The sequence below is a fragment of the Lutjanus erythropterus genome, chromosome 9 (genome assembly GCF_056507025.1).
Source record: "Lutjanus erythropterus isolate fLutEry1 chromosome 9, fLutEry1.hap2, whole genome shotgun sequence".
In the NCBI taxonomy this organism is placed as follows: Eukaryota; Metazoa; Chordata; class Actinopteri; order Lutjaniformes; family Lutjanidae; genus Lutjanus; species Lutjanus erythropterus.
Window position 1 is genome coordinate 40524250 of NC_139325.1, and position 18692 is coordinate 40542941.

The 18692-nt window shown below is 39.0% G+C and overlaps 1 protein-coding gene across 1 annotated transcript; it reads left to right on the forward strand.

Annotated features, from left to right (window-relative positions):
- Positions 1–325: 325 nt before the first annotated feature.
- On the forward strand, positions 326–17814 carry LOC146322187 (neurexophilin-1). Its single transcript, XM_084725789.1, has 2 exons — positions 326–651; positions 16007–17814. The coding sequence occupies exons 1-2, from the start codon at positions 562–564 to the stop codon at positions 16799–16801; spliced, it is 885 nt and encodes a 294-aa protein (XP_084581915.1). The 5' UTR covers positions 326–561; the 3' UTR covers positions 16802–17814.
- Positions 17815–18692: the final 878 nt, after the last annotated feature.

Below are 18692 nucleotides of genomic sequence, written 5' to 3' on the forward strand. Positions count from 1 at the left end.
GGTGCAGTGACTGTGTGGTACAACCCTCTCAACCTGAGGTCAACATGGCAGCTTCATGTTTACAGCAGCTGATGTAGAGGAGAAAAGTGGCCACTAGATGTCAGCCACAGACGACGTTCAAAGAAAAGTTGCTTCTCAAAAGTCTATAATGTGAACCTCCTTCTCTGCTCCCCCTTTTCTCCTCTCTCCCTCCCCCCATCCTCACTCACACTCTATTTGTCTCTCCATCCCTCCCCCCGCGCTCTCTCCCTCCCTCTCTGAACCTCAGAGCGCGCTATATAAAACATCCCTCCACACTGACACTCAGACTGTACAAACACCTCGCTCCTCACCACAGCGCCTCCCATCAAAAAATCACCCCCGTAAACACTTGAAGCGTTTTTTTTTTAAACAGCAGACACCTGACCCTCCTGAATGAGCCTGAGAAGATTCATCTCTGCTCTCTCGCCTCAGGACCGCCCTCCTCACTCTTTATTTCTCCTCAAGTTCGGCAGCTGATACCGGCTCGGTCACAAGGAGGTTTTCTTTTTTTGCGGCTGAGAAGACCAAGGACAGTTTGACATGAGGGGAGACGCTCCACAAAAAGGCATGAAGACCACATGTCTGTGGGCTGCTGGTGCTGCCCTGCTGCTGCTGTCACTCATCTCTCTGGTGAGTTAAATGTCATTTTGATTTTAATTTTAGTATCGTTTCTGCGATTCCTGCGATTTATGTTGTCTGGTGGCAGTAATATTGAGGAATGTTCGCAGACAGACATTTTGATAAGTGAGTTTCAGGTAGTGCAAGGACAACAAGACCTCACAGTGTGAAAACAAGCAACATTTTAGTCAGAATTTATTGCTGCAAGATTACGTCAGGTGCAGTTTGATAATGTGAAAGTCTAAAAAATGTTGAGCGAAATGTTATTTTGCTGATTTCTTCTTTTTGCATGTGCTGTAGCAGAGTTAAAGGCATGTTTTCCTTACATTCCAGCCCTGCAATGATAAATGTCTCCATCACAAACAAGATTTGTTTGCATAAACTCATTAATATCTTCACGAATTAACAAAATGTCAGTGTGAACACAAGCTTCCCCAAATCCAAATCTGCATCTTGACAAATCCACCCGCACACAGTCCCGCTGGATATTTCTCCCTCAGCACTATCCATTCAATCCTTCTTTTGCATTTTCCCCTCCTCTCTCCCATTTACAGATGCAGCTCAATAAGAATATATTTGACAGTACGGCGGAGAACAGCCTGAGCCCATTATGACAAACATACCAGAATGCTCCTAACTCAATGCCTTGACAGTTTGTGACAACCCAATTCCTTTAATCCTCGCAGAGACAGTAACCCCTCACCCACTGATAAATCTGTCAACAAAGCAATCAAAGCAGAACAGGAGCCACTCCTCTCTCCAACAAAAATTCCATAAACTTAATCCCCACAAACTTGACTGGCCTTAAAAAGCTCCCGTGGTGTTATCTGTGTTTAATTTGCATAGTGATGGAAAGAAGTCAATTACTATTAATTATTCTCTACAACTTAATACCCATTATCGAATTGAATTCACCGTCTTGAAAACCATAAACTCAATTTCACAGCTGACTAAGCGCACTAATCATTTCACCCCCAACCCCCCCTCTTTCTTTTACTTTACGAAGCCTTCCTGCTTTGAAGGAACACAAGGATTCTTCGATTTCAGAAGCAATAACATTAACTAACATGGATTCCCCCATTGTCACAATATAAAGACAAACATTAATCATTAAATTTGAGACTTACATGTACAATGGCATCATGGCAGTGCGAGCTGATCTCATAGCATCACTTGATGGGAGTGTTTTTTTTTTTTTCCCAGACTGGGCTGCCAAATTGCTTCGCTATGCTTTAATGGGATGATCATAATTGTTTCGTACTCGGTGCATCCTAAGCTTTCGCCTGCAGCTCCTTCAACAGATTGACAGACCCATGGGAACCTCACAAACTTATTTTGGCCGCCTTTGAACCAAGTCGTGTGTGAAATAATATGATTATGCATTTTTCCTCTGGGTAAGTTGAAAACTGGTGGCTAGGTTTTTTTTTTTTCCCTCCTTCCCCCTCTACCTCCTCCTCCTCCTCCTCCTTCTTCAAACTGCCCCGCTCTAATATCCCGCAGTCTGTCCGCGTACAGTATTTATCCTCCTCAGAAGTCATGGTAATAATTGTGCCCCGGCCTCTCAAAGCGGTGCTGCAGTGATAGGACTCGGCTCCATCCACAGCTGCCTGTGATGTCTTGACACACTTTGTGATTTGTCATCATCTCTGACCCCCCTCAGGTAACACTTTGATATCACTGGGAGAATATAGACCTAAACTCTTAGTGGGCGTCAAATGCCCTTAGTTGATCCATCAGCTCAACTACTGGGGGACCTCACAAGGCGAGACAAGTTAAATTCACTGTAAATGACTATGACGACAATCATATCCCAAGTGCCCAGTCGGAAAAATACTCTAAAAGACAGCATCAACGCACTAAAGACTCTTAAACAAGCTTCCTGTCTTGATGAATATTTATGTCAAACACAGAGAAGTGGCTCTAAATTGAAGCAGATGTTTTCATAAACCTGCAACGATTAGTCAATTAGTCGATCGAAAGGAAATCAGCTGCCACCTATTTTGATGATCAATTTAATCGTTTAAGTCATTTTATCAAGCAGGAATGTCAAACACTTTCTGGTTCCAGCTTCTTAAATGTCAAGATTTGTTTATCTTTTATGATAACAAATGAAGAGTCTCTTGGTTTTGGAGTGTCGGTTGGAAAAAAAGCTAATTCTGATGAGCATTTCTTACTTTGACATTTAATTGTGACAATAATCAATCAATTATTAAATTAATCAACAGCTATTTGATCATCTCAATTGGTCCAAATTCTCTCTTAAATATGAATATTTTCTGGTTTCTATGACAGTAAGCTGAATATTTTTGGGTTGTGGACAAAACAAGACATTTGAGGACGTCACCATGGGATCTGGGAAACACCGATCGACATTTTTCACCATTTTCTGGACCAAACAACTGATGGATTAATCGAGAAAATAACCTGCTAGTTTCAGTCCTGTAAACCAGCATATTTAGTTCTTCTTCTTGAACTCTTCTTCCTGACAGGGTTGTGGCAGAAGTGCTTCTGATTCATGGCATCCGAAAGTCATAAATTAGATTAAAATAAGCTTTTGCTGGGAGTGGTGGAGCGAGACGTTAGATCTCATACCCGAAAGGTCACAGGTTTGATCCCACAGCAGCCACATGTCCTTGAGCCAAACTCTAACCCCCAACAGCTCCTCACACTTTAAGCCTCTCTGGATAAGAGCATCACTTTAATGCCTCAAATTTGAAAAAGCAAATAAATCCGCAAAAACTTCTGCAGTGTGGTTGTTAAGGCACAAAAACTGTTAAAGGACAATAGAGCTGCAACTAACGATCGATTAATCTGTTGATCATTTTCTTGATTAATCGATTCGGTGTTTAGTCTATAAGATGTTAGAAAATAGTGAAAAATGTTGGTCGCTGTCTCTTGGAATGAAAACACTATATTCAGTATGTACAGGGGTTTTTTTTATGTTTTTGCATGACTTTCTCTAAGTTGTTGTCTAAAAGGACAAACACATTTATCAGGCAGGAAAAGGTGCTTCTGTTTGAATTATGGGAAACGTAGGACCCACACTACGGACGAAAAAATTATCTGTATCTCTCGGCTTCTGCTGTTTCGATTTTTATGTCTCGTGAGTGAAGCTATTTTCAATTAATCTGTTGATTTCCTCGATTCATTGGTTAGTTGTTTGGTCCATGAAATGCCAGAAAACTGTGCAAATTCTTGACTAGCGTTTCTCTAAAATGTCGTCCTCAACTGTCCTGTTTTGTCCACAACTCAAAGATATTCAGTTTACTGTCACAGAGGACTAAAGAAAGAAGAAAATATTCAATTATGTGAAACTGAAATTGCAAATTTGGGAATTTAAAGAGGTGCTCCACATGGATTACAAAATGTACGAATGGAAGATGAGATATGGTCTAAAGATGATTTTTTTCAATTATGGGAAATGTAGGTGCTAGCTTCAACTTTTACCTCTCATAAATAAAGCTGCAACTAACAATGACTGTCATTATCAATTTGATCATTGTTGTTGTTTGGTCCATTAAATGTCAGAAAATTGTGGAAAATGTTGAAGCACAAGACGACATCTTAACATTTCTTGTTTTGTTCAAAACCTAAAGATATTTATTTTAATTTCATAAAGGAGTAAAAAAAAAGACGAAAGCTGCGATGTTTGATCAATTCATGGATTATGACGTGATTATTAAAGCAATAGCCAACTAATTTGTTAATTGATTAATCTGTTTGAGTAATTTTTAAAGAAAAAACTGTCAAAATTCTCTGATCCCATCTTTGCAAATGTGAATATTTTCTATTTTCTTTACTTCTTAATGACAGTAAACTGAATATCTTTGCGTTGTGGACAAACAAAACATTTGAAGGTGCCTTTGTCGACTTAAGGAAACACATTTTTCACAATTTTCTGACATATTTTAAACCAAACAACTAATTGATTAATCAAGAAAATGATCGACAGACTAATCGATAATGAAAATAGTTTGTTAGTTGCAGCCAAATTTTAAAAAAAAAGCAGAAAATAGTCACATTTAAGAAGCTGGAATCAGAGGATTTTTACTTTTTTATTAAAGAGTTACTCAAACTAATTAATCAATAGCCAAAATAGTTGGTGATGAATTTAAAAGTTGCCAACTGATCAATTAATAGTTGCAGCTTTAAAGGACAACAGCTCCATTAATGTTGCAGCTGAACTCTGAACACACAGCATCCAATCAAGATTGCAAAGTGGCAGCTAAAATCTGCCATCAGCCCCGGTGCCTCTTCATTCTAACTCTGTTAAACTAGAACTGTCGCACTCACAAATCCTCCCCGCACAGCAGCCGCAGCATTCAGGTAAATGAAAACTGACACACACTTTCATTCTTCCTCGCAAAGGTTTTGTGTACAGCCCACCGCCGAGTCATCTGGCTCCTCCGGTGGTTCTATTAAAGGTGGAATTTGTTGGCTGTTCGGGGGTCCAGCCCATAGAATATCCTCCGAGCTCCCGAGGGAAGCCGGGGTTGTTTATCTTCCTGTTTCAAAGAGCGGACGCCTGCGCCTTATCACAGCCTCGCCAAGAGTAGATAGCATTAAGGTTGGTCCAACAGCCTGCCTATATGCTGCATCTGGCAATCTGAGAGTCGTTTCCTAAAGGACTTCTGCATGCCGATGCTGTTTGTGTTATCTTGTCGAGGGATTCTGCCTCATACACCGAACCTGGGAATAATATTAACACACAGTTAAATGGGGTTTGGGAGGGTGGGAGACTCCTGCATGACAAACTGCAGGTCGAAAAGTTGGAAAAACTCTGAGCCATGAAATGAAAGCCTGTAAATACGATTGGGAGATAAGTTTGAATATCCTGGACTGAAAACACAGTATTGAATATATACTGCAAATTAAATTTCTATACTAGTGCATTTGTACAGGGCTTAGACTGGTGGGACTTTCTGTAAGTTAGTGTATTTTCCTGTATTAAAGGGGCTCTCCACCTGTGTTACAGACTGTACTGATGTAGGCTGAAAGACGTTTAGCAGGCAGGTAAAGATGCTTTTGTTTGAATTATGTGAAATGCAGCAGCCAGACCAACACTATGGATGGAAAACTGGATATCTCAGCTCTCATGAGTAAGGCTGCAGCGAAAGGTTAGTTTCATTATTGATTTGATCAATTTCTTGATTAATCAATTTGTTGTTTGGCTCATAAAATGTCAGAAAACTGTTTCCCAAATGTCTTATTTTGTCCACAACCCAAAGATATTAAGTTTACTTTCACAGAGGAGTGAAGAAAGAATATTCACATCTGAGAAGCTGGAATCAAGAAGAATCTTAAGAAATGATTCAAAACTTGATAATCAAAACAGTTGATGATTAAAGGAGAAATCCGTAATATGTTAACTGTAATTTATCATAAAATTAACATGACATGCCATCAGAGATTAAGGAAACATGTTACCTGTTTTTCTAACAACGGTACAGCTGCTGTGTCCCCCTTTGAAATTTCTATTCTGGGCCAGGATAACTGTTTGTGTTTGCCTGTTTCACATTAATTCGTGTTCAAATTAATGCTTAAAGTTCACTGAATGAGTTTGAATGAGTGGTTAATGATCTGTTAGAAGGAGAAAATGTTTAGAACCGTTGAATTGAGGAATATGTTAATGGAGGATGTGGACAGACAGTCACTGAACTCCAACTCGTGAGCTTTTGTTTTCAGAATAACAGGCTTAACTTTACATTGACAGACAACTGACAATTATAAACTGCTGATCAACTTATAATGTAGGACTTGTCATTGCTGGTTATTGTCAGTTTACACTGTTGTGCTCCTCCTGCACTCTAGAGAAGAGGGACGGTGGATAAACAGGGATTCAGTGGAGTTAATATACAGTCTTTGGCTCCAACTTGATATTTGGACTGCAGTTCTCCTTTTTGGACATGCAATAGCGATATATTGCCCCTTTAATTTAATAGTTAGTTAACTAACTGATTAATTGAATAATCGTTGCAGCTCTGCAGTGTATGTAAACAGTGAAAATTTAATTTAGAATATTTTTCCAGAACATTAGATATTAAGGCACAACAGTAGTGTGTGTAACAGTTAATGTTCAGACAAAACCTTCATTAGTTATTGTTCAAAGAGAGTCAAAGTCAAACACTCAACTGACCTGCTGCATCAGGACTGTGAGGACGTGGTTTGATCACATCTGAGTCAACTAACAACTAACTAACTGACATCGTGTTTCAATTCAAATGTTGGTCGATTCTGATTGGTGCAGAGAAATGTGTGACATCACTGTTTTCAAGTGATCCCCATCCACTTTCATCGAGTGAGAAGAGCTCAAATGAGACAAAAAATCTGATTTCTCATGAAAAGTTTGAGCTGAAGTTTTGATCCGATACGTGAATTTTAGTCCTCTGAAGCCCAAACTAACACAATTATATCAGGATGAGCAGGGTTTAAAAATGACCAGCCCAGTGTGTTTGTTCGTGAACAAATCATATAAACTTTAGATTTTCTCTGTGTTCAAATACAGGTCGTACTGATTTATGACTTTTCATAGAGGCAGCCATGTTTTCATTTAGGCAACTTGCTCGACCGTGCTTTAAAGGGTGAGACCAAAGTCTGGATTTTTCTTTCTGTCAACAAATCTCACGAAAAGATGAAAGCCAGCGACGTGTTTGTCCGTCCCACAACCTCTCCTGACTTCCAGTCTCTGTCTGTAGCACTCAGCCTCAAGTCCATTGATTCCTTCTGAAGACATGCATCTTTTAAAGTGGGTCACTGATCATTTAATTTCATCTTTTCATTTTTTGTAAAAGCTCAGTAATGTCTTACAACAGCTGGTCACTGTAGTTTTCTGTAAACGTTACTCAAACTGAAGTGAGCAGTAAATTTGTTGAGCAGGACGGAGTAGGAGGGACTGAGCCAAAATAAACTCGCAACTATTTTGATAATGGATTGATTGTTTCAGTCATTTATTTTGTTGCTTTTCTTTGCTATTTATGATCATAAATGAAGAATCTTTGCGTTTTGGACAGTTGGTTCTGAAGACGTTACTCTGGACTGAGAAACTGTGATGACCATTTTTCACTTTTTTTTTTTTTAACATTTTAAAGACAAAACGATCAGTCAGTTAATTGTGAAAATAACCTGCAGATTAATCGATAATAAAAATAATCATTAGTTTCGGCTCTGCTGCTTTCATGGTAATAAAGGAACATTTCAACCAGTTTAAAAGTGTGGATCAGTTTAAAGGTGTGGTATTTATGTGATCCTCTGCAGCAGGACTGAGATACATCAGGCTTTGGACACACAGACTTTTTTTTGGTTTTGATCTTTTCGACTGTAAGCAACAAACAGAATATCACCTTCATGTTAGATTTCATTTTATGCAGAATATGAAACCAACAGTTTCCTGGAAAAGAAAATATCTAAAATACAGATGAATGTTAACATCTCAGATAGACAAATAATTGGTATTTTCTCCATGTATGTTTCTATGAAAGTGTTGTTTACGTTCTGGATAATTTATGTCTGTCCCTGTGCATGATGTACACAAGCTTCCCTTTTGTTTTAATATGCATTAATATTCATTGTGGCTCACTGCAAGTTTGCACCGGTTCTCTTTTTCAAACAAGTGATAGATATATTTATTTTATTCTTTATATATTTTCTCCACTGCTGAATTTAATTATTTTCTAGGATAATTACTTACTTCTTGCCTAATTTATGATTCATGGATTGTATGTTACTGTATGTTTGTGATGAAGCAGATTCATGTTCTTAAATCTTTTTCTGCATCTTAATGATAATAATAATGTTTATATAAATAGCACTAGCCTTGCATAAGCAGACCTGCTGATCGAAGTCAGTGATTTTTATAGTAAATATTTCCACACAGTATCAGACGTCCACTCTGAGTGTGGACTGACTCACAACATCCTGAATGATGGGTATGTTTATGTCAGTTTTTCTTTTTTTACTATCGATTAAACTGCAGATTATTTTCTTGAAAAATCATTTAAACAATTAATCAATTATTAAAATAGTTGCAGATTAATTTTAATTAATTAACTATGGCTGAAACAAGCCATATATGCATGATGTTGCAACAATTATTCAATTTATTGATTAGGAGATCAAAATAAAATTGATTGCCAACTATTTTTATAATTGATTAACCATTTCAGTTATTATTCTAACAAAACTGTCAGCTCTCTGCTGGGTCCAGCTTCTTAAATGTAAGGATATGATGCTTTTCTTTGTCATTTATGATGGTAAATGTAAAGTCTTTCAGTTTTTGAAGCAATCTGAAGACGTCACTTTGAGCATCTTTCACTTTTTTTTTTTTTACGTTTTATAAACTAAACAATTAATGAACTAATCATGAAAATAAAATGGCAGATTTTCTTTCATGAAAATAACTTAGTTGCAATCCTACAAAATAAAACTTATTAAGAGTCCAGTGTGCAGAATTATTGTTTGACTTTTACTTCACAAATAAACATTTTACAAAGTATTCATGTATTAAATGAGCTTAAACATGCAAAACCACTGGTACGGTGCTTTAAGGCAGTAGTTCCCAGTCTGGGGGTACAAATACTGGATTGTTTAATCTGGTTTTATTTTATTTTATCACTAAAAATGTTTAAATGATGCAATCTGAGAGGTTTAGAGATTAAAATCCCTCTTTGATTGAACTGCTCACAATCCACAGACAAACAGCCAGCGTCTGAATCACAAACAAAAAAGAACCGCTTTAGCAACAACTACTGGAATCTACAATAAAATTATAAAATTACAAAATTATATAAAGCCAGTGAAGTGCAAAATAAATGTCACTTTTAGTCGTGGACGATATAGTTTGTCCTAAAACGCAACACTGACAGACCAATATCTGTTAAGCCCAAAGTTACCCGAGTGTGACTGTTGACCTTTACGCTGCCATGTTTGTTTTTCTTCTGTCCTTTATCCAGCAGCACCTTCCCTCTGTTCTCTCTGCAGTATCTCTTTCAGACACATTCATGCATCTAACACGCACACACACACACACACTCTTTGTGCCTTGCTTGCATGTTTTTGAAGCTGGCAAGAGGTAAATCTTGGCCCTCCGAGTGTTGGTGCAGTCAGTCGGGGTGTTCTGGATATAAACGTTGCTTTAGTCAGGACTGCCTCTGATCTGCCTAATCTCCCCGGGCTGGATTACAGGTTGGGCTCTAATCCGTGAAGTGGGGTCTCTGTGAATGTGCCTCTGAGTGCTCTAATCCAGAGACTGTCAGGTGCTTTAGATGAAAGCTAATTGCATGTCACAGTTTGGGGACCATACATAACGCCGGTGACAACAGAGCGACTCTCCAACAACAAGGACTTAGGGTCTGATGAAGACTGGGCATGCACTTTAGATGTGCTGTGTAATTTTGATAATCTTGGAAGAAAATAGTGAAGAAATCCCCTCCAGAAAGAAAAAAAAATTGATTCCAGCGACACCTCCACACACAAAATTATTCAGAACATGAAGTTGCAGAAAATTATAGTGCTTTTCAAAACACACTGTCGCAGTCAATCCAAATTCCTGGCTGACGAAACGATAAAACTTGAACCATCTGAGTCCTAAACCTGCTTGGATCTGCATTGTTTAGGAAATGTTCTTTCCATCGCCACATTAAACACACACACACACACACACACACAGTCACTAATTAGCCTGACAGTCACTTAAACCAGCTCAAAGCAGTTTCCTAATATCCCTTGATCTGGTTTCGGGACTCCATTGAGAATGAAACCCAGTTACTGAGAAGCATCAGTAATTACTGCACTACGAAAATGAGATTTCATTTGATCATTAGAGACTGAAGTCTTTTTACAACTCAGAAAAATAAATGGGGCTTACAGTTTGGATTGCAGGTCAAAGGTCATTTAGACACAAATATACTTACTTAATATTATTGCAAACGTGTAAAAACTGAATTAATGTTTAAACTTGCAGAGCATCGAGTGCTAGAAATCCATTAACAAATCCTCTACATGTAGTTTTGAAAGAAGTTCACAAGCTTTTCCTTAACAAATTGTGACCTTCAACATACAATGTGTACAAAAATCTGAGGTTGTGTTGAAATTAATGTTTTAGAACAGCAGCTGTATTATGTAACTATAAAGGAAGGAATCTCTGTCTGTCCTTTTCAAAGGACTGCAGTGTCGAATTTCAACAATTTGTCCAGATGGTGGCATTTTCACAATAATAATTCACTTTTGAACTGCAAGTCAGAAACAAATTCAGACGAATTTGGCCATTTGTGTTAAACGCCCGGGCTGCACTGGCTGTGTGCTCCTGTGCAGGACGACTACCTCACTGAACTGATGCAGTCTGTACATCTGTGGTGGCCCCACAAAGAGCACTGCTGCTGCTGCTGCGCTGCTGCTGCGCTGCTGCTGCTGCTGCTGCTGCGCTGCTGCACCTGCTGCTGCTGCTGCGCTGCTGCTGCTGCACCTGCCAGCCCTACATTTGAAGTTTGAAGTTTGCAGAAGAGTTTTAAAGATTCAGAGGGAGGGAGAGAGAAAGAGGGAAATAAACAGCGCATAACTAAAAAATGCTGCCCTTCCACTGATTTTCTTCAGACATATTCTACAGATACACCGAAACTGTAGTGAGAGGTGTCGTGTTTCTGTTATAATATAACAGATCATTTTCACTATCTATTTTTACCAAGAAGCACAGGAAAAATAGGTGAGACGCTGAATCTCTAGATAAAGGCTGCAGCCGCATGTGAGCTGCACTGCTCACACAAACTGTGTGGCTGGGTGGTTAGTGACACGCGCTGCTCGAGCAGCCAGTGTAGCCCGGGCTTAAATCAATCTCCACCATTTTTTATTTTCTTTGAATCTGTCTTTTTCATTTCTCCTCTTACAAATGTCACCAGATTTGGTGCAGAACATCTCTGGACCGAGCTGAAAATAGTTTGAATAGTAGTAGTAGTGAATAGTTTTTTTTGGAAAAGTTTTTCCAATAGCTGACCATCATATTACAAAAAAAGTCGTATCTCCTGAACGCGTTGTGTTGTTGCAGCTACATTTGGTTGACGTGTGTAGATATAATGCCTGAGTGATCAGGACAAATTCAGTGCCATTTGGCCCATAGGTGGTACTGTAGCAGCATCATCTAACAATGACGGAGGTAATTTGTCTGTATGTATGTATCTGTGTATTACTGTCCTTTGTGTATTTCACGAAGTGTTCATCCAACCAACTTCACACTTGGCGGGTGAATTGCTAAGGACCAAAGGGAGTGCAGGTGAAGTGAAAAGTGATCAGGCCAAGTTGTGAGTCTGCTCTGAATGGACACAACCCCCCAAAAACACTGCAAGCAGCAAGACTGAGCCAAGCAACAGGCCTGTTCTGAACGAGCACGAGCTCTGAACTGGCACTGTTCTACTCCTATATGCATTTATTTGTACTGTTTTCAGATTTAAAATGAACGTAAACAACTGGAAACTTAAACATTAGTTCACCCAAGAACAAGGACTGAACTTAAATGTCATAATCGACTTTATAGCTGCCTTGCTGACAGTGTATAAGATACTGTTTCACTGCTACTTCTACATCCTAAGGAGCTTTATGTATAACTATAATGGTGCCAATAAATCCTGAACAGGAAGCCTCCCTCATCCTCACTTTATCTTTTTACAATATATCACCAGTGAGGCAACATGACAGACTTTTGTTTCCAGCGATGGAAGACAAAAGGAGGTGTTCATTAATACAGTTTAACTGCCCCACTGAGCAAGGAAACTGCTGAAATTCATATTTCTCTTCAGCTCGTCACTACAGACACTCTGCTCTGAAGGTCCTGCAGCCTCCTTTTTCTTTTATAAAACCAACTGGAGATTTTGAGATCTCCAAATGTTTTCTGGGTTCAAAGGGCTTTGATTTGACTCCGTGTATCATGCTGGATACAAAAACACTCAGCCTATGTTCCTCTATTCAGAGAGGGAGAAAGATATAACAGCTTCTAAGCCAAAGTCTCCACAATGCCACAAACGGTTCATCCACATCAGGTCATTCATCATCGAGGCCTCTTCAAAACAACTGGAGGCCATCTTTTCAAACTCCTCCACTCTGAAACCGAGTTCATAAAATGAACCCGAGCTTCAGAGAAAGATCACAACTCCTGCAACAGTTTACTCAGTGAGAGCTCCACACACACTCTGGTCTACAGTAGTACAATGTCATTCAGTGAACTTTCTGAATGAGAGAGGACCTTATTTTCAGAGTATTGATCGCAGGGGTGAAGGTACGAAATGTAAACGCTTCGACCAGATAGATCTGCTGTCACGTTCCTCGGCCGGGGTTTGGACATCACTGTCACGGGCCTCTGTGGGGCGCACGGGGAACCTTCGCGCCCTCATCTGTGTGATTGTTAGAGGAGAGACACAGAATGAATCATCAATCATCCATTCAGGCCACATTCAGCAGGTAATAGTCTGCTGTTGCATCACGTCTGCGCCCGAGAAGCGCTTCATTCATCTCGATGTATGGCAGGAATACCCTTAATCTTGATTAGGGCGCCACGCTGAAGACGTTTCACACACTGTAGGGGTCGGTTACAGCGTTCACACGTTTGTTATAGGTGCTGACATGATTGTGGGTGGATATATCAACTGTATTTGTTGGTGTTTCCTTATTGCTGCACAGGATATCAGTTTTGGTCATGTTTGTCTGTTTAGTTTGTTTAGTTGTTGGCAGAATATCCTGCAAACATGTCAACAGATTTCAACCACAAAGCATTCAGGATGCATATGTCCACCCAGCACCAACACCAGGCTGCTGACTTTGGACAAATCTACAAAAACCTGAATTACTTTCGATGAAAACATTTTTTAAAGACATATTTTGTCGTATATCCTTGCATGCATCTACAGTAAAGTTAAGGTTAGGGGAAAACTGTGGTTTCAGCAACAAAACTGAACAATAAAAAAGCAAACATTTACCTTTGGACTACAAGAAGTATCTCTGATCTACTGCTGGAAAGTCAAACATGCTACAAACACATCGACCACCAAACACCATCTGATGTCTTCACTCTTAGTTTCTCGCTCACTAAATAAAGACCACATTTATTCCTGCACTGGATCTGAATATTGTCAAATGATGTCATTTTTAAATTGTAAAACTGGTGTAATTCAACGGCACATTGGTCACACCGAGACGGCACAATCTTCTAATTTTGTGGAGAATTAATTGATTTTTAGAGAAATTCTAAATTTGTTTTAAATACAGAAAATGCTTGTGATATAAACCTCACTTTTATACCAGTCCGCTTGTCACTGCACAAATCATATAAACTTAACATTTTTTTCTGTGTTCAAAAGCAGGTTACACTGTGTCAGATTTTCAGAGAGGCAGTCATGTTTTCATTTAAGCACGCTTGTGAACCGACCATGCTTTGAAGGATAAGACAAAATTCTATATTTTACTTTTCCTAGTGTGTTTGTCCATCTCAGAATCTCTCCTGATTTTTATTTCCTGTCTGTAGCGCTCAGCCTCAAGTCCATTGATCCCTACTGAAGACATGCATCTTTAAAAGTGGGTCACTGATCATTTAATTTCATCTTTTTATTTTCATAAAAGCTCAGTAATGTCTGTAAACATTATTCAAACTGAAGTGAGCAGTAAATTTGTTGAGCAGGACGAAGTAGGAGGGACTGAGTCAAAATAAACTCCAGTGTGTGCATGTGTGTGTTCTCGAACTGTTAGTCGATTATTCGTTTAGTCATTCGAAAGAAAATTAACTGGCAACTATTATGATAATTAATTACAGAGAATGCTTTTGATATATACTCCACTCAGTTCTTACTAAAATGATTTTCTGAATATTAATAGTATTAGTACTTTGACACTTTTCAAAACCAGGTTAAAAAAGATACAATATCAGTTAATTATAATAATGAAAATACAGACTCTATAAAAAGAATTCATGACCTCAGTGCAGTTCAGTCTTTATTGCCTGAATTTTGACTTTCTGCCTAAATCATACAGTGTTAAGTGACTTTTTTTGTTAATTAAAAAAAGAAAACAAATATCCTATTTTGTGAGCTGAGGACTGTTTTCTTCTTCATGCTGTGGTGTATTTTATGCCGGTATAGAAGCTAAAAATTCTGTTGTTGTGAAAACTCTATTAGGTGCGTAAAACTGTTGGATGACTGTGAAGAAAATGTCCTATATCACTTTCATTATTATACATTGCCATATTCTTGGAGGCCTGTTTGGGATAAACTCTAAAACTTTGTGCAAATGCAACATTTTGACATCATCATCATACAAAATCCTGCAAAATCTGATGATTTTTCACCCAGGTGTTTAGGGTTTACACTATACCACAATAATAGATTTAAATCAATAATTCCTCCAAATTCAACAACAGATGATGTTTTTTGTCCATGTCCTCCAGAATGACACGTATCTCGTATCTCTAGATCTTTGCTTGTGTTGTATCAGCTCTCAGATGTACGTCGCTTTGGATAAAAGCGTCTGCTAAATGAAATTGTAAGACTGTAAGACATCTGTTTATGCATTTTCTGATCTGACATTGTCTGCTGTGCCTTTTATAATTTGATAATGTTATTGGTTTGGTTTGGTTTGGTGTTGGCACAAAAAATTACTTGGTTATGGTCTGGAACCATTTCAGTTTATGGTTAAAACTACTTGAAGGAGTTTTTAACTTTTTAAACAGTCTCAATTTAATAAGCAAAAAGAACATCTGAGAGGAGATTGGCTATTTCTGTATGGTTACTCCTAATACCAGGCGTCGGGTCAAATTCCCCTTGAAATCAGATAAAATGAGCCTTCATTTTCTCTGCAAAGTCACAATGAGTAGCACATTAGCGAGTTAAAAGGAAGCAGGAGGAGATTTTTATCTAGATAATTAGATTTTTTTGTGGCTATTACTGTGAAAACACTAACCCTAAAATCAACAAAATATGAAAGTTCCTTGTGGTAGCTTTAAATCGACTATTTTGTGAAGGTTCGAGGACATTTGTCATCAAAGTTAGCACCAAATTATTACCTGGTAATTCCTGCAGCTTTTCTCATCACTTGAACGTAAACACTGGGCATTTCCTGAAACAACTTATTTGTTGTCATTCTCTTGGGCGGAAGATTTAATCTAAAAGGATGTAAATCACTGGTCTGACTCAGTGAGAAGATTTTTCATCCTTAAACAAAAATACTGCCAGACAGAATTTGTCTACGACTCCTTTCTTATATCACCTGCATTTTAATGAAGTTCCAGATCCAAGCAGAATTTTCTTAACATGTTTGAATTTGGTGCAGCCTGGTCAGACGTATGAGATTTCCAACTGAAATGTTTCAGTAACGGTAATTTGTTTATTTGTTCTTCCAGGTTACTAGTGCCGATTCACCATCTTCAGGAAATTCAGATTTGAGAGAGAGCTCAAAGCCCAAAGTGAAGACCTACTGGACTGAAAGCAGCAAGGCCTTCTCCATCAGCCGCCTGCTGTCCCAAACCCTCTACGGCAAAGAGAACTTCACCTCTCTGGACCTGAACTATGACGAAGCAGACTCGTACTCTAAACGGGAACAGTGGAACTGGCTTCATAACGCGTCGAACCCACGCGATCCTCGATCCAGGACAAAAAGGAGGCCCATCGTCAAGACCGGCAAGTTCAAGAAGATGTTCGGTTGGGGCGACTTCCACTCCAACATCAAGACGGTGAAGCTCAACCTCCTCATCACCGGCAAAATCGTGGATCACGGCAACGGGACGTTCAGCGTCTACTTCCGCCACAACTCGACTGGGCAGGGCAACGTGTCCGTGGGACTCGTTCCGCCGACCAAAGCCGTGGAGTTCCAGGTCCACCAGCCGCACCAGCAGTACCACCACCATCACCACCAGCAGCAGCAGACGGCTCTGGAGACCAAGGACACCAAGCTGTTCAACTGCAGGGTGGAGTACGAGAAGGTGGAGAAGGGCACCAGGAACTCACTGTGTGCCCACGACCCCTCGCAGAGCTGCCCGCAGGAGCAGACCCAGAGCCACGTGTCCTGGCTGTGCTCCAAGCCCTTTAAAGTCATCTGCATCTTCATCACCTTCTACAGCACCGACTACAAGCTGGTGCAGAAGGTGTGTCCAGATTACAACTACCACAGTGACACCCCCTACCTCCCCACCGGGTGATCATGTGACCGGACGAGGGAAAAAGAAAAAGGAAAAAAAAAAAAAAGACGCAGAGACAAGTTTCGGGTCCTCAGTGGTGTCAGATTATTTGAATGAAAATGGATTCGAGACACTTGAAACTTGAGATGTTGACAGGCATTAATACAGCTAACATACCCTTGTCACAAGACTGATATTGCTCCAGTGAACAGACCCACCCCGAGGTCATTATGGGAGCATTTAGGGAAGCATTTATAGGCTTGCAATACTCATATTATATGCATAGCTGCTTACACTGAAAGGAAATTCTCAAGCCAACCGTAAAAATATGCTGATTGTATTTATGTAAATATTGTGAATTCCACACAAAGACCAGAAAACAATTTTATTAATGTTTTCTCCTGCTAATTTAGTTGTTTCTGTTGATAGTGTGTTTCCGTCTCAATCATGCTTTCTGTCTTTTCCAATCAGTCTCTGGTAATCATCGCAAACACGTAAATGTCAATGCAAATAAGAAGAATCTGTCAGTATGCATTAGAGGGCATAATGGAAAAAGCAAACATATTTTGAGTGGTGTTATTTTCTGCAGTGTGATTGTTCGAGTGAATATACCTCCCTGATATTGTTGTTGGAATCTCGTCCATGTCCATGCATGAACCGAACGTGGTAAACAACTGAATAACGTCCATCTATATTTTCATGTTATTGCAGCTGTCAGAAATAATCTTCATCAAGTCACGAGAAAAAAAAAATCTTCTATTTCAATTCTGTGTTATGTGTTAGCAGCTTTAAGGTCATGAGTAGCGCACAGTAAGTGACACCAATGGAGGGCTCCCATCAGATCAAACATCAGCAAGTAAATGTTGCAATAAATAAATAAAACTTGCAGAAGACACACGAGATGACAGAAATACAGAGGATCATTTTCTGCACCGCTCTTTAAAAAAAAAAATCAAACATAACTGTGCTCTAATTCTGCTGTTTCCTCGGTCCTGCGTTTCCATTTAGACATTTAGATGTTGCTCTTACTTTTATGACTTTATAATACAGTATAATAAATTTCAGCTCCTGCATCACTAACATGACAAGCAGCCTGTGTCAGAAGAAATGTTTGAGCCACAGTGCCCCCGCAATATCCAAAAATAACCATCTGCACACACAGGAATAATCATTTATATAGAAAAATGATGCTAATGAGACAAAAAGAGGGTCAAAAGCGGTTAAAAAACAGATATTAGAACAAGTAGATGAAAACACGGACGTGATAAAGACGATGGTTCCCTTAAAGGTACTACAAGGAACTTTCACATTTTGTTGAGTTTGGAGCCCCCTTTGGACAAAAGTGGCAGCGTTTCTGTGGTAATAACAACAAAATATAACGTTAAAAATAAAAATCAACCAAACAAAAATTTTCTCCTGCTTCTTTTTATCAAGCTAATGTACCACTCACTGTAACTTTGGTTTTGAAAATGTAAACACAGATTATAAACAGCCAGTTTTTCTCGTGGATGGTCTGGTTTTGCTTATGTAGGTCATATACAGGACCACAGGGGATGATCCACAGATCTGATGACATTTCCTCAGATCTTCCACAGCTTTTTTTGCAGATTTTAAACAAATAGAGATGCTGCTTGCTGCCTATCAAGCCCATTACCAGTTATTTATTAATAGATTTGTTTGTTGAAGTGTTAATTGTTGGGAGATGAATGATTAAATTAAATTTTGCTCTCTGCTCCGCACTGAACCTTGTATTGTAGCAGCCATGTGTCCACATTTTATGCTGATTGATTCTTCCAACAAATTTTCACACTTTTGAACTCTTAGTAGATTTTAGTAGAATCCTTAAATTTGAGATTTTTTTTCCCCATCACTAAATATTCCTTTCAGGCCTGCTTGAGGTGTAATTTTAGGT